Below are 24,603 nucleotides of genomic sequence, written 5' to 3'. Positions count from 1 at the left end.
CTCCCTCCTCCCTCTTTTAGGATGCAACCCTTGCTCAGATTTGGAGAAAAGAAGGAGTCAAAACTCTGGAATTTGCCTTTCACGTGTATTAGGCATCGGGAAGGAAGAGGAGGTTGGTGCGGCCTAACCTTCTGGGCCTCATATACGAGCAGTAGAAAAGCCAGGGAAAGGAACCTGGCATTTGAAAGGTAGTTGGTGTGAATAAGGAAACAGATGTTGTGTAAGAAAACGCAAGGATGAAGAATTATTCCAGAAAGGAGGAAGATTTCCCCCACATACACACATCCAGAGGGAAGCGGGAAGGGAAAAGGCCGTGTCCTGTTCTTTAGCAGCCCCTTCTGGTTAACCGACTGAAAGGCAGCCAAAAAGGCAAGGCAACAGGAGAGCAGTTTTTCTTTATAATAGCATTAATAACAATTGTGGTATTTGTTAAGTGCTTACTGTGTGCCAAACACTGCACTAAGCACTGGGGTAGATGGGAGATAATGTAGATCAATCAATTAATCAGTCGTATTTATTGAGCACTTACTGTGTGCAGAGCACTGTACTAAGCGCTTGGGAAGTACTAGTTGGCAACGTATAAAGACGGTCCCTACCCAACACAGTCTAGAAGATATGAGGTAATCAGATCATGCATGGGGCTAACAATCAATTATTGATTGAAGAGATCAATTATTGGGGATTAAGATTCCCCCGGGCCTGGAATGCCCTCCCTCTGCCCATCCGCCAAGCTAGCTCTCTTCCTCCCTTCAAGGCCCTGCTGAGAGCTCACCTCCTCCAGGAGGCCTTCCCAGACTGAGCCCCTTCCTTCCTCTCCCCCTCGTCCCCCTCTCCATCCCCCCCCATCTTACCTCCTTCCCTTCCCCACAGCACCTGTATATATGTATATATGTTTGTACATATTTATTACTCTATTTATTTATTTATTTATTTTACTTGTACATATCTATTCTATTTATTTTATTTTGTTAGTATGTTTGTTTGTTTTTTCTCTGTCTCCCCCTTTTAGACTGTGAGCCCAATGTTGGGTAGGGACTGTCTCCACATGTTGCCAATTTGTATTTCCCAAGTGCTTAGTACAGTGCTCTGCACATAGTAAGCGCTCAATAAATATGATTGATTGATTGATTGATTAAGACTGAGCCCCATGTAGGACATGGATTGTGGCCAATCTGATTATCTTCTATCTACCCCAGCACTTAGAACAGTACCTGGCAAATAGTAACTGCTTAACAAATACCATAAAAAAAGGAGATGTGATTTCAGAAGGACTTTGGAGATGGGGAAAACAATGGTCTGGTCTGTTGGAGAGGAAGCGGGAGGGAGTTGAAGGTAGCAGGAAGGGTGTAAGCAAGAGGCTGACAGTGAGAAAGAAGAGAGAGGGTTTAGGGCACAGTAATTATGTTTCCTAGACTCCCAACCTCCAGGGTGTCCACAGGTGCTGCCGCCAGCCTGACTGGCATAGGAAGACTTGCCCCAGTTTGCCACAGAGGCACGGATGAACAGTGGTGCTGGGTTTCAGGCTGTGGTGGGATGTGGCTAAACCCTTATTTACTGGACTGGGTCTTTGTCCAGAGCTTGGTATCTGCCCTCTTTGAGTGGCTGCCTAGAATACAGATCAAAGAAAGAGTAGATGAAAGTTGGGGAGAATAGACTGTGCCCCCCAGGGGTTAGGGGTGGGGAGGGGAGGCCTGGTGAGACTGGCATGGAGGTCTGGAGTTAGCAGACTTGTATCTTTTTTGTGGCTCTGCCCCCAACTCACTGGGAGAACTGGAACAAGCCATGTATCTGCTCTGTGCCTCAGTTTCCCCTATCTACGTGGGTATAAGAATCCCTATCCCTCCCCTCCTGATTGCAAAGGTGTGAGGATGAGAGTGGTGCTTCACGGAGGGCTCTGAGGTCCTGGAAGAGAGAGACTGCCAGAAGTGCTGCAGCCCAGACAACCTCCCAAGAACTTAAGGTGTGCCTGGGTCCTAAAGGGAGCAACAGAGCTGTTTTCCTGTGGAAAGATCTGTGGGCACACTTCTCCCATGAGCAGGGAGGGCAAGGGTATATAAAGGAGCCCAGTGCCATGGCAAAGGTGGGGACTTCTCCCTGGAGATTTATATCCCATCAGGCGTGGGCAGGGTGGGCAGCTGGCATGTCTGGGCAGAATACAAGGAGGAAAACCTCATGCAGGTCAGGAAAGAAATGGGGATTGGGAGTCTTTTCTTTCAATTCCATGGGGTGGAGAATGTGGGGAGGGAGAAGGAGGCTAAGTCAGGGAGAGGAGGAGTCTGGCATGTTCAGCTGTCGGGATCAAATCTATCAACTCTATTGCTGTATTGGACTTTCCCAAATGCTTAGTACAGTGCTCTGCTCACAGTAAGTGCTCTGTAAATACCATCAATTGATTAACTGATGTCAGCAGCAGTAAACGTGAAGACCGGGAGTTCCGACTTGCTGTCACCACTGATTCTCTCTGCATATCTTTGACTTTCTCTGGAGCATTTCCGACCTCCGGCCAGACTCCAGGACCCCAGAGGGATTAGCTGGGACCTGTCCTCCACAGGCCAGAGCTAGGCCAGTGGCTCTTCAAAGACCCTGAGCAGAGACCAGAAAATGGCTAGTTCATTCATTGCCTTGAAACTCCTCTCTCCCTTTGGCCCAGCCCACATAACGCCTGGCTTCTCTGAGTTGACATGATCGAAAGAGCATAGGCCTGAGAGGCAAGGGACCTGGGTTCTTATCCCAATTCTGCAATTTGCCTGCTATGTGTGACCTTGGGCCAATCATTTAACTTCTCTATCCCTCACTGTAAAATGAGTATTAAACACCTGTTCTCCCTCCCCCTTAAACTGTGAGCCCCATGTATGGCAGGGGCTGTAATCTAATTGTACTGTATCTACCCCAGCATTTAGCACAGCTTAACACATACCCCAATTATCATTATTGTCATCCATCATCATGATTATTATCGTTACTGGGTAGCCAGGGAAAGAGAAGCAACGTGGCTGCAAGTCAGACAAGGCTCCCAGCAGTCCTGGGCCATCCTGCCACAGAAACCTTTCCACTGTCGACAGTCCAAGGCTGGAGGGAGTCCTTCATGAGAGGAGAAAAGGTCAACTTCCTTAATGGGCAGATGGGCCAGATTCCTCCCCACCCCAGTCCCCGGGCTGTCTGTACTGACTGCAGCTGCAGAAAATCATTCCCTTGTTTTCCCACCACGTGTGTTTATTTCTGTTCTGCACCTCCCCATCTCCTCCTCTTGTTTTGGTTTGGTTTGGTTTAGTTTGTGGGGGGTTTGAGGCAGGAAGAGTAAACACGAAGAAATCAGCTGTAGGCAAGGAGTGGTTGGTGTTCCTTTTGGTCTTGAAGCAAAGCTCTCTGGACAGAGGAAATGGATGGGTGAGGGTTTCCAAGATAAACAGATACACAGAGACCCCAAAGCCAGTTCCTCCTTACTGTGGCCTTTGGTTCTCACTAGGCTATTGATATGGGCCAGTTGAAGGGAGTGGGTCAGGGGCAAATGAGGTAGAGGGAGGGGTGTATGTATGTGTGTCTGTCTGTCTTGGGGAGTCCAGGACCCAGTTGCCACCCAGAACAGTATGAAAGCCAAGGTATGAAAGCCAACAGTATGAAAGCTTCTGCTGAGTACTTCTACCCCAGCAAAGAAAAACCAAATGCTTTATAATAATAGAGAAGAGAAGCAGCGTGAGTCAGTGGAAAGAGCCCGGGCTTTGGAGTCAATGGTCATGGGTTCAAATCCCACTCCACCAATAGTCAAGCTGTGTGACTTTGGGCAAGTCACTTAAATTCTCTGCACCTCAGTTACCTCATCTGTAAAATGGGGATTGACTGTGAGCCCTCTGTGGGACAATCTGATCACCTTGTAACCTCCCCAGTGCTTAGAACAGTGCTTTGCACATAGTAAGTGCTTAATACATGCCATTATTATTATTATTATTATAACTAATAATGGCATGTATTAAGCACTTACTGTGTTCTAAGTAATGGGGTAGATCTAAGGTTAATAGACCAGACACCATCCCTGGCCCATATAAAGCTCACAACTATTTTATCCCCACTGTACAGATGAGGAAACAGGCCCAGAGAGGTAAAGAGACTTGTCCAAGGTCACAACAGGCCAGTGACAGACCTGGGCCTAGAACCTGGGTCTCGACGTCTCCCTGGCTCCTGTGCAACCATTGCCCCATGGGGCTGGTACGGATGAGCCTATAGTGAGAACATATGGAAATGCCTTATTTAAATTCCTCCTTGCACATGAGAGGCAGTGGGGTCTGAAGCGGACAACAGCATGTTCCTCTGTTGTCATGTGGCCTGGGGGCAGGGTGAATGAGCGGAGTGAGTGGTGAGGGGGGTGAGGGGGAGCCTGCCAAACCAGTGGCCACGTTTCTGGGGTGATTCTGGGGCTGACATCCCTGCACCTGCTCTGAAGTCCAGCACTGCTGCCCCAGGCCATCAATGGGTCCCCCAGCATGAAGCCAGGGCAGACACAGACAGATGTGAGCAGAGTGGGAGCGGAAAGGTGAGCAGTGGCCTCTGCAGCCTAGGAACGATGGATCTGGTCCAATCCTAGCTGGATTTCCTCCAGCGGTTTCCCTGGATCGTGATGTGTCGTGAGCACTGATGCCCACTCCACAAGGGGCCACGCCACCACCCCCCAGATGGGTGAGCCAGATGTCCAGACTTGCTAGGACTCTGACCGGACCTGAGAGTTTCCTATCCAGGCTGAAAAATCCCCAAATGGTGGGTCTCTGGCCTATTAGCTTGGTAAAGCCTGGCCCCTCTCTAAAATCCCTGTCTCCTCTGCACCCTGGCACCCACAATGAAAGGTTGACCTTCTTCCCACCCCCGATCGTGAGAATTGGAAAATAACAGTAAAGTACCTCTTATGGATGGAGGCTAGAGCAGGGTTAAAAGAGCAGTGTTCACCATATTTCTGCCCATTCACTGATGGGAAATGTGAGACCAAAGACCGGAAGATTTCTGAGGTCAAGGAGGTTGAAGAAAAAGCAAGCCCCTTAGGTTGGGTCCCTGCCCACCCAGGGGCTGACGGTTCCGTGCCTGCCTCCAGGCCCCATCTCTTCACTCATTCATTCATTCATTCAATCCATCGTATTTATTGAGCGCCCACCATGCGCAGAGCACTGTACTAGGCGCTTGGATAAGTCCAATTCGGCGGCAGCTAGAGACGGTCCCCTCCCCAGGTGACACTATCTGCCAGAGTATCTTGAGCCGGGGTGAAGCATTGGAGATTTTTGGAGCCTGGGCCTCTGCAGCCTGCTCTCCCTCATCCCAGTACCCACTCCGCACACTCACCCTGCCCCCAGGCCACATGACAACAGAGGAACATGCTATTGCCTGTTTCAGACCCCACTGCTTCTCATGTGCAAGGAGGAATTTAAATGAGACATTTCTCTATGCCCTCACTAACTATAGGCTCATCCAAACCAGCCCCTGTTGTAAGGCTGCATGGGGCAATGGTTGCGCAGGAGCCAGGGTGGATTTGAGACCCAGGTTCTTTGCAAACATTCATCATGGGCATGAGCAAAATAGCTCAAATCCAGGGCTGTATTCGGGTCCTTAAGGGGCCTGAAGCCCACTCGATGGTCAGGTCTAACATTTCCAGGGTGGAGGTGTTTCTGTGACCAACCCACTCCACCTCCTGCCATGAGGGTGGTCCCTGGAAGAGATGCTCTGGAACTCGAGGGGGTCTAGGGAGACAGAGCTCAAACAGGATTCTGTCTGTGCCCTGGTAAAACTAGGCTTTGGAATAGGAACTGCTAGGAAAAACCCGACGTAAACCTTCTACCCAAAGAAACCTGAGGTCTTCCCAGACCATAGAGAGAATCCTGTTTGAGCCCATGTGTATTTCCCCAGCTGTTTTTGCGTTTGTTTTGTGTTTTGTTTTTGAATAGTGTTTGTTAGGCACTTACTATGTGCCAGGCACTGTACTAAGTGCTGGGGCTAGATACAAGCTCATCAGGTTGAACACAGTCCATGTCCCACATGGAGCTCACAGCCTTAATCCCCATTTTACAGGTGAAGGAACTGAGGCACAGAGAAATGAAGTGACTTACCCAAGATCACACAGCCACATGGCCCTGTCAGATTGGAGTCCAGACCAGACCGGCCCCACTTCCTCCACCTCCCCAGCTGGAGTTAAAAATGCCCCAGAGCCTGTTGGGAGGAGGGGATGTGTTTTTAGAAGATGGGGTGGGGGTGGTGTTCTAATGCAGGGGCTAGCAAAATGGGCTCTTGCCCTCCTCCCCTGGGCTAGCTCTCTCTTGGAGTCCAACTAAGACTGACCCATCCTAAGCTGGGCTCCCCCAGGGTGGGGCCTTACCTTCCATCTTGGTGCTTTCTTCCCCTTCTGCCTCTCACGATCTGGCCTGTAGTAGGGCTGGGGATTTCCTTCACGATTCCCCGGGCTGCCTGCGGTTCTCCATTCTCCTTCAGCAAACCACAGGAGTGGCTTCACAGTGGGATGAGGGAGGCAGCCATTGGGGGAATGAGCTAGGCCCGGCTCTGGGAGAGGGTGAGGCAGACAGCTTCAAGGCGAGGATGCTTACAGCTGTGGTCCTTGTAGGTGAAGTTGTAGGAAGCAGGGAGGTCAGGTCACTGCTGGGGTCTGAGCAGAGGCTGCAGCTCTTCAAGGCAGGCTCCCCCAAAACCGAAACAAAAACCAGGGCCCTGTGACCTCGTTCATTCAGTCTGTCTCCCCCTTCTAACAATAATAATAATAATAATAGTAATGGCATTTATTAAGTGCTTACTATGTGCAAAGCACTGTTCTAAGTGCTGGGGAGGTTACAAGGTGATCAAGTTGTCCCACGGGGTGGGGGGCTCACAATCTTAATCCCCATTTTACAGATGAAGTAACTGAGGCACAGAGAAGTCAAGTGACTTGCCCAAAGTCACACAGCTGACAATTGGCAGAGCCGGGATTTGAACCCATGACCTCCTACTCCAAAGCCCGGGCTCTTTCCACTGAGCCACGCTGATTCTCAGCCATGCTGCTTAGACTGTGAGCCCATGGTTGGGTAAGGACTGTCTCTCTATGTTGCTGAACTGTACTTTCCAAGCACTTAGTACAGTGCCCTGCACACAGTAAGCGCTCAATAAATACGCTTGAAGGAGGGAAGGCCACCCCACCAGCATCCCAGGAACGGAGCAGTCTTACTTCATTCATTCAGTTATATTTATTGAGCGCTTACTGTGTGCAAACCACTGTACTGAGCGCTTGGGAGAGTACAATATAACAACAGACATATTCCTGACCCTGCAGGGGAGAGAGATTCAGACAGCTCTCCATTCAACAGAAAGCACCAAGCTTCCCTTTGCCACTGGTTTCAGTTCCATCTCCTAGTTGCCTCTACTGTCAAGTCCCAGGATCAGTGAACCCTCTCCCCTTTAGGGGTCCTCTCCAGGAGGGGCATGGAGAGGAGCAGAGATGGGCCCAGTGTAGGTGGGCATGAAGAAAGGGAGTACAGGCTCAGGTAATCCAACTCGAGGCTAGCTGGTCTCCCCATGATCCAGAAGAGATTTTAGTCACTATTTCCCGTCCATTGCCTGGCTGGTTCACTGTCCGCTTGGGCTGAATTCGCACAGACCCTGGAGGCTGAGATGGAGTCCCTGGCCTCTGACGGTGGGATTGGGACATGCCATCCTCCCAGGCCATGGAGGTTGTGGGCTGGGCTGGGCTAGCTACGCTCAAAGACTCACGGCTGTGTTGTCTCTTCCTAGCAGCTGGGATGGCGGAAGTGGAGGTCCGACTGGTGAACGGCTCCGGGCCCCACGAAGGGCGCGTGGAGGTTCTGCATGATCGGCGCTGGGGGACGGTGTGTGATGACGGCTGGGACAAGAAGGACGGGGATGTGGTCTGCCGGATGCTGGGCTACCGCGGGGTGGAGGAGGTGTACAGGACCGCCAAGTTCGGACAAGGTAAGGTGGCACGGGGCCAAGGTGATGGGGGTTAGGATAGGACTAAGGGCTGGCATCCGGTACAAGAAAACCCCCTCCTCCCCCTCCCCAGCCCTGTCTGTCTCGGCTACCGGCCAGCCAAAGGTCACCCTCGAGATTTCCTTTGCCAGACTCTTCCAGGAGTCGGTGGTCAGACAACCTAAAGCCTGAGACCCTGTTCCCACCCTCCTAGTGAGACCACAGAACCGTGGCCTAGTGGGAAGACCCCAGGATGGGGAGTCAGAAGGCCTGGATCCTAATCCTGGCTGTGTGACACTCGGCAAGTCACTTTTCTTTGCCTCAGTTTCCTCCTCTGTAAAACAGGGATTCAATACCTGATTCCCTCCCCATTAGACTTTGAGACCAGCGGTGTGTCCAGTCGTACTCTCCCCTTCCCGTGCAGCCACCAGCCTAGGGCCTCCTCCTCCAGGCTAAAGAGAAGCCTGGGAAAGGCTAAGATCCGCTGGCAGGAGAGGGTCAGGGAGCGGATTGTAGGGCTAGGACCACAGGCTGACCTTCCCTCTCCCTTGCCGGCCGCTGCCGCACAGTCTGTGCTGTGGCCCTTCCCCTTGGCTCTCTCTGACATTCATTAGAGATGACAGTTTGGTGAGATGAGCTGGAAGAGGCTGGCAGCATCTAGGCAGAGTCCCCAGAAGGCTGTGGGATGGCCTTTCCCAAAGACAGTCAAGCCCACACACTGTCAGTTTTCACTGCTCTGATTTCATTCACCACAAGGGCTTCGTTTTAACCAAGAGGAATGCACCCATTAAAAAAGCAATTCCCCACCACCAAATTCCTCTTCCCTGTTGGCCTTCCAGCTTCCCACCTCTTCCTATTCCAAATCATCTTACAATTTCCCAGCCTTTCCAATCTCCGCACCCACCACACATCAACCCTACTACTCCACTACCCCTAGCCCTCCAGGATCTCTTCATTGCCTTACAGTCAAACCCAAATTTCTAACTGCAGTATTCAAGCTCTCTGCCTGCTCCTTCCTCTTCCCCCACTGCAGCCAAGCTCATAATAATAATAATAATAATAATAATAATGGCATTTATTAAGCACTTATGTGCAAAGCACCGTTCTAAGCGTTGGGGAGGTTACAAGGTGATCAGGTTGTCCCACAGGGGGCTCACAGTCTCAATCCCCATTTTACAGATGAGGGAACTGAGGCCCAGAGAAGTTAAGTGACTTGCCCCAAGTCACACAGCTGACAATTGGCGGAGCTGGGATTTGAACCCATGACCTCCAACTCCAAAGCCCGGGCTCTTTCCACTGAGCCACGCTGCTTCTCTAAACCACCATCCACTTCTAGCTTTGAATCTTTGCCCAGCCTCCCTACTCCAGTTCACCACTCCACATGTCTGTCCTCTTTACTCAGGGTCCAGCCCCTATAAGAAGTGTTCAGTATGTCTGAGAAGCAGCGTGTCTTAGTGGACAGAGCACGGGCTTAGGAGTCAGTAGGACCTGGGTCCTAATCCCAGCTCTGCCACATGTCTGCTGTGGGATCTTGGGCAAATCACTTATCTTCTCTGGACCTCAGTCCTCATCTGTAAAATGGGGATTAAGAGTGTGAGCCCCATGTGGGACAGGGACTGTGTCCAACCTGATTAATTTATATCTACCGCATTGCTAAAAGCAGTTTTTGGCACATAGTAAGAGCTTAACAAATACCATAGTTATTATTATTATTTATTCATTCATCCATTCAATCGTATTTATTGAGCGCTTACTGTGTGCAGAGCACTGTACTAAGCACTTGGGAAGTACAAGTTGGCAGCATATAGAGACGGTCCCTACCCAACAATGGTCTCACAGTCTAGAAGGGGGAGACAGACAACAAAACAAAACATATTAACATTACTACTGTTCACCAAGCAACACAGCTTGTCCAACTTGCCCCTCATCCTCCTCAACTCATTCCGTGTGTGTGTGTGTGTGCGCGCACGCGTGCACAAGTGAATAGACAAAGCTCAAACTGGCCTGTGGACCATCCAGGCTCTGATCATAATAATCCTTACTCTCCCCTGGTTTTTGACACTTCTTCAGGGGCACAAAGCCCAGAAAGAACTGCCAAGGCTGCATGATTAGGGCCATGCCACTAGCGATGAGCCTCAGTTTAAAAGCTGAAACAGGTTGCCAAGGGAGGCAGGGAAGAGCTTCTTGAAGAGCACAGGCAGCCACTGGTCTGGCACCTTCCCTCCCACAGACAATGGGGCTGGATCAGGAGACCTGGGGCGGAGTCCTCTTTGTTCCAGGGAAATGGGCTAACTTCCTATTAGAGGAATGCCTGCCTGGGATTTAGCTGTGTCTCTCTGGAGTGGAAGATAAAGCTAGGTAGAAAATGTGTACCTAGGCAAACAGGGAGAAGCATCGCCTGTTGTTGGGTAGGGACCATCTCTATATGTTGCTGACTTGTACTTCCCAAGTGCTTAGTACAGTGCTCTGCACACGCTAAGCACTCAATAAATACGATTGAATGAATGAATCCCCTAACCGTCCTCACCCCGCTTCCACCAAGCAAGAAGATGAGAGGTCAGCTGCACACTCTCCTACATCCCATGTGCACAGATGTGGCTCTCCAATACTTTGACTGCTTTACGGGTCCTTCCATCTTCCCCCCAGCTTGTCCGCAAAGCCCATGACACCCACCAGATGCTGAAGACAAGGCTGATGAGTGCGGGACAGGGGTGGTGGCACAGAGCTAGGGAGCCCAGGCCTGCTGGCCATCTTGCTGGATGTTACTGGTCCCCTAACTCTATTAAACCAGAGCTTAGGAGTAGTGTCCCCACCCTCCCCCTCTCCCAACTCCAACCCCTCCGCAGCCTGGCCTCCATCCTTCTTTCAGGAGATCCTGGCTTAGAGTTGGAGAACGAGAATAACCACAGCTCAAAACGAGGCTTTCCATCTTTCTCTGACTCTATCTCAAGCTCGAAAAGCTATCTCTTCTATAGTCAGGGTGTGGCTACCCTTCAAGTCTAAGGCTTCCTTAGCCTTTTTTAATGGTATTTTTAAGCACTTACTATGTTCCATGCACTGTACTAAGCACTGGGGTGGATACAAACTAATCAGATTGGACATAGTCCCATATGGATTTACAGTCTTAATCTCCATTTTACAGATGATTTAACTGAGGCCCGGAGAAGTTAAATGACCTGTCCAAGGTCACACAGCAGACAAGTGGCAGAGCCAGGATTAGAACCCAGGTCCTTCTGATTCCCAAGCCCATGCTCTATCCAGCAGGCTATGCTGCTTCTCGCGCTGCTTAGCCTGAGAAGTGCTGCCCACAAAGGGAGGACCCTGGGCCCCGGCTGGTAGATGCATTTAGGGGATCATCATCATCAATCGTATTTATTGTGCGCTTACTGTGTACAGAGCACTGTACTAAGCGCTTGGGAAGTACAAATTGGCAACATATAGAGACAGTCCCTACCCAACAGTGGGCTCACAGTCTGCTTTGTCCAAGTCGGATGGACTACTCTGCCCTTAAGCATGCAAGCATGCAGCCTTCTTGAGTGCATAGGCCTTTTGGGGTCTCTTTCTAGACCCACAAATTCTGGGACAACCAGTGCCCCCCAAATCCTGAGCCCTGAGGTGACCCCCAAATTGGCCTTGCAGAGGTTCTCCCCATTGGGAAAGTCCACATCCAGGGCCCCCAGGGCAGGTCTAGACCATAGAGGAACCTGGGACCCACCCAGGATCCCACTTATTAATGGTATTTGTTAAGTGCTTACTATGTGCCAGGCACTGTACTAAGCACTAGGGTACAAGATACAAGATAAATGAGTTGTGCACAGTCCCTGTCCCACATGGGTCTCACAGTTTGAATCCCCATTGTACAGATGAGATAACTGAGGAACAGAGGAGTTAAATGACTTACCCAAGGTCACACAGCAGACAAGTGGCACAGCAGAGACTAGAACCTAGGTCCTTCGGACTCCCAGGCTCGGGCTTTATCCACTAGGCCACTTTGCTTCCTTTAATACAGTTTAACCCTAATAGTAGTAGTAGTAGTTATTGAGCATTCACTTGGAGCAATGCACGGTGCTAAGTGCTTGGGAAATACAGATTACAAAAGTGACCCACTGTCCGCTAACAGTAGGGCTCTCAGGGACTGAGAGCTCACCTCCTCCAGGAGGCCTTCCCAGACTGAGCCCCTTCCTTCCTCTCCCCCTTGTCCCCCTTTCCATCCCCCCATCTTACCTCCTTCCCTTCCCCACAGCACCTGTATATATGTTTGTCAATATTTATTACTCTATTTATTTATTTTACTTGTACATATCTATTCTATTTATTTTATTTTGTTAGTATGTTTGGTTTTGTTCTCTGTCTCCCCCCTTTTAGACTGTGAGCCCACTGTTGGGTAGGGACTGTCTCTATATGTTGCCAACTTGTACTTCCCAAGCACTTAGTACAGTGCTCTGCACACAGTAAGCGCTCAATAAATACGATTGATTGATTGATTGATTGATTGAGACAAACACACAACTATTTACAAGAGTGGTCTTGAGGCACGAGGGTCGGGAGGCAAGAGGAGGACAAGGCTGGAGATGGGGCAAGGCAAGCCTCTAATATCCTGGGGAGGCAGAGGCTCCCCAACAACTTCCTCTCCCTCAGCCCCCCTTCCCATTGCCAGCTCACCAGCCAAGCGCTACTAAGGGCCTCGTTGATGTGTTTCCCCAGGCACTGGGAGGATTTGGATGGATGATGTCGCCTGCAAGGGAACGGAAGATACCATCCTCCAGTGCAGTTTCTCCAGCTGGGGCAAGACGAACTGCGGGCACGCAGAGGACGCCGGGGTGACGTGTAACAGGCACTGAGCTGGGGTCAGGGCCTGCTGACATGAACACAAGATGCCCAACAAAGCAGTATAGCCTCCTCCCCTGGTTTTTGTTGCTGGTGTTGTGGGGTTCAGGCCCTGAGCCTGGTGAGATACTGACCAAGCTTGCTGAGTGTCACCAGTCCCTGCACTGTCCTCCCAACCCCTCACGCTGCCAATGGGCCATCACTTTCCCGCTAGGCATCCGCTTGAGACTGGGTCTCTAGGATCTACTGAAAACCTCCTGCCTTCCGTGTTCCCCGTTGATGCAGAGGGCCCTGAATCATTGGTCTCACCTTCCTAACTAGGTACTTTTAACCAGTGCTAGAATACATATCTTGTTTTCCCCCTCTTTTTCTGTCTCTCATCTCTCTCTCTCTCTCTCTCATTCCCTCTCTCTCTTCACCCCCACCCCCTCCAATTTCTGATTCCAGAGGCTGATGATATGAAATTTTATAACCAACTCCTGAAACTTAGCATCAATGGGGGAAACCGAAGTAGCACGGACAATTGAAATCCACAGGTAACCCAAAAACTCATTTTATGCCAATAGCTTCAACTCTCACTTCTGTGTGCCCCCCCAGACTCATATACCATATGCAGAGCTAATAATATAGTAAGTGGTTAAGTTGATTGGTTTAAATTTCATCTCTTCTTGGCTCTTGGACACTGGTGGAGATGCTCATGAGGAATAAAATGGCCCAGAGGTGGCCTGCAGGAGGAAGGGAGGAAAGCAATGGCCCTGAGGAATTTTCACAACTCATTAGTAGCTCCCCAGTAGCTGAGAGATTACTGCAATCCTGTCTTGTCCAAAATACCACTGCTGGGCCCTGCACGTTGTTTTCTGCTTTGGAGAGAATAAGCATGGCCCAGCCTCAAGCAGTAACCAATGAACCCATGCAGCTCACTCCAGAAGCCAAGGCTGCACCCCTCTGAGTGTGAGACCATGCCCTCTGGTCCTCAGCCCGTCCTGCCTTGTGGAGTTCAGCAAACAAGCTAGCTCCAAGCTACTTTCTCAGATATCTTGCTGGGCAGATAAAATGTTCCAGCTATTCCCAGCAGGCCCAGGAACGTAAGGAAAGCATCCAGGCAAGACAACTGGGGCTCTTAGTTAGAGACACACTGGTTAGAGCTGGCCCCAGGTGTGATCGTCTGAATAAGAGGCTCATTCTTCCTGAGATTCCTTGATAGGGCCTGGGTCTTAAGTGAGGCTAGGGCCTTTTGTCAGTAGGGAATTGGGCAGATGGTTCCCACCTCCTTGCTGGGCTGAGTGTCTGAATGTGAATCGGGTGACTGGTGAGCCTCAGTCTGCCTGGAGGAAGGGGAAGGGACTAAGGGAATTCTGAGGTTCAGAGCTGCTGTAATGTCACAAAAATGCCTAAGCTGTTGGAGTTAATACAACTGAAGCTGTTTGATTAGTGTTTTCCCATCATTTTTGTATTATCGATTTCAGGTCAAAATGCTCAGCAATCCTTTCCACTTTCAGTTCATTTCCCGCTCTCACTTCACCAAAGCCCTCAGGTGGGACAGAGATAGGCACAGGTAAACTATGGCCTTCTATGGCTTTTTTTGACTCTTCCCGGGACATCTGGCTAGTAGATTTTGGCCAGGACAGGACTCCTTTTGCCCAGGGGAATGGCTCTCCAGTTGGCCAGCAGGCAGCCAGAGGGATTGGAGAGCTAGGGAATCTTGAGCTCCCTAGATTGCAGGGAGAAGCAGCCAGCAGAAATCGAGTGTTGTGGTGACCAGCGCGCCCAAAGACAGCACTGTCAGCCCAGCTCCTTGCTCCCTTGGAGGCTGCGGCATCTGTTTGCAGTCCAGATGTTGGCCCTGGCCCTAACCCTTTATGAAACAGTGACCACAATGAACGCTGCTGGAGGTGAAAGAAGCAGGATGATGGGGTGAGCAAGAGGGAGAGGGTAAGTAAGAGGATACACACGTGCTTGGGCGATGAGACGAAGGGAGGGAGCAGTGGCTCCTCATTAGTGCCACCTTTTCCAGAAGCAGCAGCTGTTGCAGTGATACAAGCAGTAGCAACAGTGATACAAGCAGCATCAGCAGTGATACAGGCAGTGGAGAAGAACCCAAGGCAGAGTCTTTCCCTCTCAGGCATGCTTTAACTCTTCAACCTCAGACACTTACTCTGGTTGATGTAAGGGAACCTATTGCAGATTTCACCCAAATGGGGGAGGGAGACAGAAAATTCCAGGGAAAGGTTAGGGGAGAGAGAGAAAAAAATTAAAGAAGCTTTTTGAACACTCCTACTGTGTCAAGTGAATGCTGCAAGGATTGGCATAGTCAGTGGAGAAATAAGATGATAAACTAATAAGATACTAGGAACAGTTAGGGATGGAAAGAGCCACCTTGTTTGCTACTTAATAATAATAATAATAATGATGGCATTTATTAAGTGCTTACTATGTGCCAAGCATTGTTCTAGGTGCTGGGGAGGATACAAGGTAATCAGGTTGTCCCACGTGGGGCTCACAGTCTTAATCCTTATTTTCCAGATGAGGGAACTGAGGCACAGAGAAGTTAAGTGACTTGCCCAAAGTCACACAGCTGACAAGTGGCAGAGCCAGGATTAGATCCCGTGACCTCTGACTCCCAAGCCCGGGCTCTTTCCTCTGAGCCAGGCTGCTTCTCCATGTGATCAACATGAAAACACCGGGTAGAAATATGGATGTGTCCAGACAGAACTGGGATTTCTAGACTGGATTTACAGTTGAGATTCTGAAGCAGTCCCTGTGAGGGTTTGAATCCTACCTGCTTGCTTCTCAAAACATCTGGATTGACTTAGCCACTCTCCGAGGAAAGGTCTCCCTCATAAGGATTTGTTCCAGATGGGTTTGGATTTGCCATGGATCTGGGGTTTTTTGGGCCAATTTCCACCGGGCATGGGAGCGGTTTGCAGAGGCCTGACTCAAAGACGCCGGCAAACTGAGCAGAGCAGTACCTCCGTGGACACGCACATGCTCAGTTGGCTTAACTCCAGTTGGCAGGGATTTGGATATTTCTACAAGGACCCTTGGGCCAGGCTTGTTCAGCCACAGCAAGGGAGCCTCGCTCATCTGGCCCTCTCAGGAATGACAAACTGGGTTTCACTTCCCAGGATCCATCTTGCCCTGCCCTGTGTCTGCCACCAAATGGCTCAGAGACTTAAGCAACTCAGTGGTTTCAACAACAGCCGGAGCATTTCCGGCAGAACCAGAGACCATTTGGAGATGCTTTTCAGGGAGCATGAGTCTTCATTTTAGTGACTAATGAAGTCCTCAGGCCCAGGGCAAGAACATTCTAACACAAAGTTACAGTGGAAATGTAAATGACCAATCTAGGAAAACAGATGAAAAGTTGAAGATGCAGTGACATCACTGGAGATAGGGTGAGAAGCAGGTCACTGGGGGAAGCTGTTAGCTGGGGAATGTGCATTCCACTAGTTAATGAAAACCAAACAGATGCACTTGATTAAAAGTTCATCTGTCTCAACATCTCATCTGGGTTTTCCTTCCTAGGCTAAATGCAGGTATCTGTCTCTGACAAAAGCAAGATGTTTTTTATAAGGGAAGAGCATAGCTCTACTTAATTATGGTGCTGGATGTGTCCTTCCGCTGGTCAGTGACGCAGTGGAAAGAAGCTGGTAGGAAAGTGGGAACAGGTGGTGGAATAAGGAGAGAGGCAGCACCCTCAAAGCCCCCACCAGTAACTCTAGAAGCCCTGTTTACGTGTCCTGGGTTTTTTTTTCTGAAGCAGACCTCAAGTTTATCTAATGAGTGGACCAGTCCATGCTCTGCAAACCCCAAACCTTGGAAATAGGACCCAGTGATCTGCTGGCCCGGAACTGTGCGGCTTGTCCACTCTGGTCCACCCGTATCTTCTCATGACTCCTTGGGTGGCCTCTTCACTTGGGCATAACTGTTAGCTCACGGTCCCTCTGACCATTTGACTCTGGCTCTTGCTGCTCTCAAGGGCAATTGCTTGTTGGCAAATTCCCCTGACTTCCCAGAATGGTTCCCTTTAATGGTCCTGGGCAACTTTCTCTAATGTGTTTCCCACGCTGCCTCCACCATCACCCCTCATCTTCTCCTGCTCATTCCCCTATATTTGTGTTACCGCAAATAAGGGTGAAAATGACACTGGGGATCAGAATGCAAAGCATGATGTGGCTTCACAGAAATGAAGGAAGGAGGTTTGGTGAAGGAGGAAGCAAGATGAGACCCTGGATCTCACAACAAGCCTGACTAGCTGTCTTGGAACAGAAAGCAAATGTGCAGCAAAAAGTAAAGCAAACAGGGCATCTTGGGATGGAGCTTGGCACCAGGCAAACTTAACATTGGTTTGGAAATATTGGTAGACTCCAAATGTCGCTTGATGACTAGTGAAATCAGCTCTTTAACAATGATTAGTTATGTATTTTGGAACAATTTAGTATAGAAGGACTAAAAAATACTGGGCTGAGTAGTGAAAATGGGATTTTTTTGTATGTAAGACTAGGCTCTTGATTGCCCTCCTCTGTGGGCTTCTTGATTGACAGCAGCTGTCTTAGGTTCTGACAGCCCAGGTTCTCCTCTCCCTGAACCTCCACCATCCAATCTGTACACTGGGGACTACTCTGAGGCTCCTCAGAGTGGCAGAGGGGTCAGGTCTGAGGATACACTGTAATGTTATCTTTTAATCAAATGGCCAGGCTGAATGACTCCAAAAACTGTAGTGTTCAGGTATAAGGCAATCCTAGCCAACCTCAGCTTGTTACCAGGCAGATTAGGTAGACCTGGCCCAAGGACAGTAACAATTCCCAATGTGCAAGTCCACTTGGAGGAACAAAGAGTCGACTTCATAGCACTCATGAATTCACAAATTCTGCTGATTCAGGCAAAGTAAGTGTGTGTTTGTGTGTGTGTGTAAGAAAGATAGGTATGGGCACAATTCATACTATGATTGAATGAATGAATACTACCCATTTAATAGTACTGCTCAGACTATATAACAAATGACTCCTCTGGGAGAGGTAGCCATTTAGCAATTACAAGCGTCCTCTTCGGGAAGGTCTCAGAGCAAGTCCCCAAAGAAAGCCCCAAATTGCCTTTAGGTGCTACTTTAAGGGAAATCAAATGCAAATCAAAAGCATCTGAACATCCTCCCAAAAAGTCCTCTTTTTCCACACCTTAAAGCAATCTTGCATATTAGAATGGGCCCACCAGTCTAGGGCCTGAAAGAAATTTAGCTAATCTTAAAAGTAATTAAGCTCTCAGTATCAATCTTTGTTCCTTGAAAATCTGACCTAGAGCAGAGGTGCTGTACTATTTCTCAGGTTATGGGCCTTTCTTGCCGGTGGTGCATTGGTAAGTGTAAGAAGAGCTGGGAAGATGTTGTGGATTTGAAGGATTTTAATGAGTGAATGAAATGTTGAAACCTAAGCAGTTTGTAAAGGAGGAAAATATATCTGAACTGCCTCGAGGTATGAAAAGACCTAACAGCAGCACTAGGTGATTTAAGCCCTAAGAAAAATCAGTGTTGGTCAATCTGTTTGTGACAAAGTAATTTAATCCCAAGAGAAAGCCAAATTATACAGGCCTTTTATTATCAATGGGAATTTCACTTAAGGAGAATTCCATTATCGAATCTATGCCTCTGGAATATATTACAGCAGTTAAAGTTTGCTTGGTCATATGCTGCCTCTGAGCTTCTTCCACAACCTTCTTATGAAACAAATATTTTAGTGCCCTTTCATCATAGGTCTACTTGCATTTTTATTCTTGACTTGCCCTTTAATTCACCTCTCCAGCCTGGTCTGCCCCCTTACCTCCACATACCCATCTCTATTCCTTAGCATTTAAACCTTTACTTGCACTTGAATTGTCTGGAATAGTGGGGAAGCTGTTTGATATTTGAGGTAGAATAAATGTAAACTGAAAAGAATGTCAAAAGGAGACTTCTCCACAAAGAATGCAAAACATGGCAAATAAAGGGACAGAGTAGTGGTTTTTTTTTTTCCTGTTCCAGAATGTAACTCTTCCAGATACCATTTAGGCTGGACTGATTGTTTCTTTGAATCTCTAACTACAATCGGCTGGTTATCTCATTCCCGTCATGTTTGTTTTTGTTATGCAAATATTCATGGAAATAAAACCTAAAAAATGAATTTTAAGTCACTTTGGGATTACCTTTTCCTCCCTGCTGCTGTGGTTGTTGATGAAGTAGGTGGTATGGAGGGAAGTCTACCCAGTGGAATTCTGGATACTACCTATCAATGGTATTTACTAAGCACTTGTGTGCACAGCATTTGGGAGAGTACAGTAGAGTTGGTAAACATGTTCCCTGTCCATAAGGAGTTCAGTCTAAACAATAAGTAAAACTGTGTGTTTGCATGACATGAGACTATTACAGCACCCTGAATGTTTAAGCAGTTATCCAGGGGCATGTTGGGGGTGTCAGGGAGCACTTTATAACCTGCTGAAACCAGGTTACAGATTGTTTTTTTGAAGCGCTAACTACACTCAGCTGATTATCTCGTTCCCATCATCTGTTTGTTTCTGGTATGCAAACATTCATGGAAATAAAACCTAAAAAATGAATTTTAAGTCACTTTGCCTGCTCACACTCCATGAGCAAGCAACAGTGCACAGTGGATGGTCTATCTGCTGGGCTCTACCAGTTGTTGGAGGCATGCAGACTAGTAGCCCTGCTAGCCCACCTGGGGGTCATGATATCATCAGTATGACATCCATCCTTGCCAGGTGTTCTTGCACTCTGTATTATGATGTTGCCATAGTACCTTGGCACCTCCAGGGTCCTGATAATCTCCAGTTTTTGCCTTGGTTTCCCCAAGTCAATCAATCAATCGTATTTATTGAGCGCTTACTATGTGCAGAGCACTGTACTAAGCGCTTGGGAAGTACAAATTGGCAACATATAGAGATAGTCCCTACCCAACAGTGGGCTCACAGTCTAAAAGGGGGAGACAGAGAACAGAACCAAACATACCAACAAAATAAAATAAATAGGATAGAAATGTACAAGTAAAATAAATAAATAGAGTAATAAATATGTACAACCATATATACATATATACAGGTGCTGTGGGGAAGGGAAGGAGGTAAGATGGGGGGAGGGAGAGGAAGGAAGGGGCTCAGTCTGGGAAGGCCTCCTGGAGGAGGTGAGCTCTCAGCAGGGCCTTGAAGGGAGGAAGAGAGCTAGCTTGGCGGATGGGCAGAGGGAGGGCATTCCAGTCCCCACACAACTCAAAGTGAATCCACATGGTCTGATGTTTCTCTTCAGACCAGGATTATGATGGTCTGCCAGTGTAGTTCTTTTCCATACCTATTCTCCTCCACCTTCTCCAGTCCCTCAATTTCCAAAGCCATGCATTTAATAATAATAATAATGGCATTTATTAAGTGCTTACTATGTGCAAAGCACCGTTTTAAGCACTGGGGAGGTTACAAGGTGATCAGGTTGTCCCAAAGGGGGCTCACAGTATTAATCCCCATTTTACAGATGAGGGAACTGAGGCACAGAGAAGTTATGTGACCTGCCCAAAGTCACACAGCTGACAATTGGCAGAGCTGGGGTTTCAACCCATGACCTCTGACTCCAAAGCCCATGCTTTTTCCACTGAGCCATGCAGTTTATGGTTTAAAAAAAAAACAAAAACAAACTTATTTGGAAAAAGAAAAATGGCATTTCTAGACTGGAGATCCTAGGAGGAAAAGTTCTATGAGGTCTAATAAATGCCTCATTGCATAAAGAAATAAATCAGTTCAGTTAATGATGGCCAACAGAATGTAGCCAAGTCATCCAGAAGTGTGAGCTGAATTGCTTCATCTCAGCGCCAGTACAAATGGCAAGCTACAGTTGGGATCAGTTTGTTTTAACAATGTTGCTCAACTTTATCTAAATAATGAGATTGTTTTGGGAAGGTTAATTTTCCCGGACAGATTGACTGTATTGTAAGTGGATTTGTTTTTTTCTGCCAACAATAACAACTGTTACTAATCTCTGTATGGGACAAATCAGTTTGTAGAGAGGGTGCCGGGGCAGGTGAAGATAACATTTTGGAAGCCCTTTCCACTGTCAGGCAGATGGGTTAAATTTTGGAATCCTGGGGCTAGTACTGGGCCCATATGACAGGCAGCACTTAAAGTTTTTACACTTGACCTCATATTCTGTTCCAAGACTTCTAAAATCCTTAAATTACAAATTCTTAGCAAAGGAAAGCACAAATGACACACTCATCCACATTTACTGGGGAGAAGCAGCGTGGCTCAGTGGAAAAAGCCTGGGCTTTGGAGTCAGAGGTCATGGGTTCAAGTCCCGGCTCCTCCATATGTCTGCTGTGTGACTTTGGGCAAGTCACTTAACTTCTCTGTGCCTCAGTTACCTCATCTGTAAAATGGGGATTAAGACTGTCAGCGCCCCATGGGACAACCTGATCACCTTGAAACCTCCCCAGCGCTTAGAACAGTGCTTAGCACATAGTAAGCGTTTAATAAATGCCATTATTATTATTATTTATGATTCAAAAAACTCCATCTTACACTGAATGTAGACTTTGACTACCCTATTCAAGTGCTTAGTACAGTGCTTTTCACTCAGTAAGTGCTCAATAAATATGACTGAATGAATTCACGGCACTCTATGGGGTGGGCCAGCACACTTAGCCATCTCCTCTCAGTCAGACTCCTGAGCCAATCAGAATAATAATAATTATGGTATTAAGTGCTTACTGTGTGCCAGGCACTGTACTAAGCGCTGGGGAGAATACAAGCAAATTGCATTGGACACAGTCCCTGTCCCATCTGCGGCTCAGAGTCTTGATCTCCATTTTACAGATGGGGTAACTGAGGAACAGAGAAGTTAAGTGACTTGCCCAAGGTCACACAGAAAATAAACGGCAGAGCCGGAATTAAAACCCATGACCTTCTGACGCCCGGGCTCTAGCCACTATGCCATGCTGATTAACAAATCGGAAGCAGGGCTGAACTGGCCCCCTGGACTACAGGGGGAGGGCCCCCACGCTCAAGGATACAAGTTCACAAAACAAGAGCTATTCCAGATTTCCACCAATTTGTCCCAGATACAGAAAATACTGCCATTGGGAATCCTCCCTGTCTTGGGATGGCACAGAGGCATCAAATTTTTGTGCTACCTGGAGTGTTTTCTCAAGCCCAAATTGGTTTGGCCCTTTATGGGCCCAGATAGTTGGATTGTGTGCAAATCCAGAAACCAAGAGAATGTTTTTGCCCAATTAATGTTCCATCAAAGTGATAAATAGAAAAGGACAATTGTGTCCTTCAACAGCAAGTTCCTTGAGATGGCTTTCTCTCATAATGATGTGTCACTGGGCAGGTCTGCCCAAGTGTATAGGAATGGTGGCACTTGCCCAGGTGCCATGTTTCTGAAGGGGGGAGAGAAAAGGGCCCCTCCACCCCCACCTCTGTGGAGCAAGTAGGCAGGAGGAGGAAGGGGAGGGGAGGGGGGCCTTGAGGTGAGAAGGCTACTATTCCCAATTCAGTACCCCCTCCTCGCCCCTGAGGAGACTGCCGACCAGCTGGGCATAGGGGTTCTTTTCAATCAATCAATACTATTTATTGAGTGCTTACTATGAGCAGAAAATCGTAGTAAGCACTCCAAGGTGGTCAGCCAGGATTGGAGGGAGAGGGACAGGCCGCTTCCCCTTCCCCCAGCTCTCCACCTCCTCCCAGCCACAGGTGAACCCTGCTGCCAAACCCCTAGCAGGAAGAGACGGAGAAGCCCAGCCCGGCAGCGACTGCACCTGAATACCTCGTGTGGTGCTGTCTCTGGGCAATCCTTTCACACTTGCAGAGAAGCCCAGCTGCTCTGGGCTTCATCCAACCTAGCCTAATTCCTGTGTAATTCTGTGAACAGCTAATAGGATCCTTGGGACCTTCTCCCTATGATTAAATGCTAGTGCAGACCCGGCCAAAACCACTTAGCAAAGAGCTGGCATGGTACACTTCCAACATCTGAGTGGCCACAGACCCACACGCACCATGGCCAAGGCCAAACTCTGTGGGAAGCATTCCACGTGTGAGAATGGAGCAGAACAGCCACCTCTGGCAGGGCCGGGTCTGAGGCAAAGGGGCTCATGGCAATGTGTTTGCTGGAGGTAAATTGGACATGTCCCTTGTTCCTCCTTCTCGTGCTCCATCCAAGCTTCCCTCTGGGGCTTATTAGCTGGTTTTTCTTCCTTTCTTTTTTTCCACTGTGAGAGGGGAGGAGAGAGCAAATTGTTCTCCCTGAGATTATTTGGAAGGTGACGGATGGAGCAAAGCGCAGGGTCTGCCAAACCAAATAAACATCTCTATTCTCTATTCTTGGAACCTGAAACAGGAAGAAAATGTTTTTCAATAAATCATAAGCCTGGCAGAATCCTCCTACCTGATCCGATGGGAGAAAGCAGCATGGCCTAGTGGAAAGAGCATAGGGCTGGGAGTCAGAAGACCTGGGTTCTCACTCCAACTCTGTCACTTGCCTGCTGTTCGACCTTGGGCAAGTTACTCCACTTCTCTGTGCCTCGGTTTCTTTATCTGTAAAATGGGGATGAAATATCCGTTGTCTCTCTTTGACTCCATGTCCCTCGTGTCCAAACTGATGATCTCAACTAAGCGCAGATATAGTACAATCTAAGTATTTAACAAGTACCTTATTGTTATTATTCATCATTAAGTGATCTTCAAATTTGAGAGCAAACTCCAAATCCAAGTGGATGATATTTCAGCAGTGCGGTACAAAGTAGGGGGAAAGGCAAATGGTCAAGGATCAATACTTCAAAGGATCAGATTGATCTTCAAATGTGATCGTACATTGTCGAGGCCAGCCGTCCAAAGGCAGGACTTTTCTCTGCCTTGACTTTGTCTCTACTTTCATCCCGGTCTCACTTCACTGTCCCCCACCTCTCCCTCACACCTGCTGGGCCTCCATGTCTGTCTGTATCTCCATATCTCCCTACCCTGGACTATATAGTCTTCAACTCCTTCACTGGTTCCAGCTTCCACCTTCTGGTCTTCTCTGTATCTTCTCTGTTCCTCTCTCTGACTCTCCTTATTGATTCTTCCATCTCTCCCTCCGTGCTCATATCTGTCTCCATGTCTCTGATTCTGGCTGCCCATATGACAAGTTCACTCAGGGGCCTTGGTTCAAGCGTTGAGGAATGCCAGCCACAAGAGTCATGGGAAGGAAAATTTATGGTAAGAGTGAGGGTAACAGGTAGCTTTGGATTAGGGTTAGAGGTTAGGTTTGAGTTTGGGACTGGATGAGGCTTAGGTTAAGGGAAGGGAACCTGGTTAGGGTGAAGGTTGAGATTCTGAAGTTAGTCTGTCTACTTCTCCACTATCGTGGTTCCATGAAACCGGGTTTACTAGGCACCAACAACCCTGCCCACAGAGAGACCTACAGTGCACCTATTCCTCCATCTTTTCTATTTCCTAAACTAGAAGGCAGAGGATAACCTCAGCTCAACTAACCAAGCCCTTTTCTTCCCAGTATCTCAAAGTGTGAAACATTTAAAAGATCTTATTCCCGTGCACCCTCTCTGGTGGAGGGGAGGAGCAGAGATCCTCAGCTTCGTGTTATTGAGGAGGAAGCCGAAGGTGAGGCCGTGACTTGTCCCGCTTTCAGGAGAGAGCCCCTCTAGGGGCCAGGGAATGTCCCCAGGCCTCACACTCTCCCTCCCTCCCAAGTTCTTTCTGGGGCAAAGTCAGAGGTGAGTGTGGCCCTGGCTGCAGATCCCAGTGACTCAAACCTAGGAGCCACGTTGGACGGGCAGACACTCCATCTGCCTCAGTAGATTCAGGCCAGGC

At 48.5% G+C, this 24,603-nt stretch overlaps 1 protein-coding gene across 3 annotated transcripts in view; it reads left to right on the top strand.

The window, feature by feature from the left end:
* The window catches only part of SCARA5 (scavenger receptor class A member 5), a 74,532-nt gene extending 59,493 nt beyond the window's left edge, over nt 1-15,039 (top strand). Inside the window, exons 9-11 of one of the 3 annotated variants that reach the window (XR_005452294.1) lie at nt 7,750-7,947; nt 12,649-13,092; nt 13,219-15,039. Coding sequence is in view for 2 of the 3 variants with exons in the window: in XM_038751376.1 (XP_038607304.1) it covers nt 7,750-7,947; nt 12,649-12,785 (335 nt within the window). In the remaining variant the exon portion in view is untranslated. Of the gene's footprint in view, nt 1-7,749; nt 7,948-12,648 lie in introns of all 3 variants that reach the window. The other 2 variants (XM_038751377.1, XM_038751376.1) reach the window with 2 other exon arrangements.
* Nucleotides 15,040-24,603: the final 9,564 nt, after the last annotated feature.

This window comes from Tachyglossus aculeatus, chromosome 9 (assembly GCF_015852505.1).
Source record: "Tachyglossus aculeatus isolate mTacAcu1 chromosome 9, mTacAcu1.pri, whole genome shotgun sequence".
Taxonomy (NCBI): domain Eukaryota; kingdom Metazoa; phylum Chordata; class Mammalia; order Monotremata; family Tachyglossidae; genus Tachyglossus; species Tachyglossus aculeatus.
The sequence above is the reverse complement of the archived record's forward strand: the minus strand, read 5'-3'. Positions and strand labels throughout refer to the sequence as shown.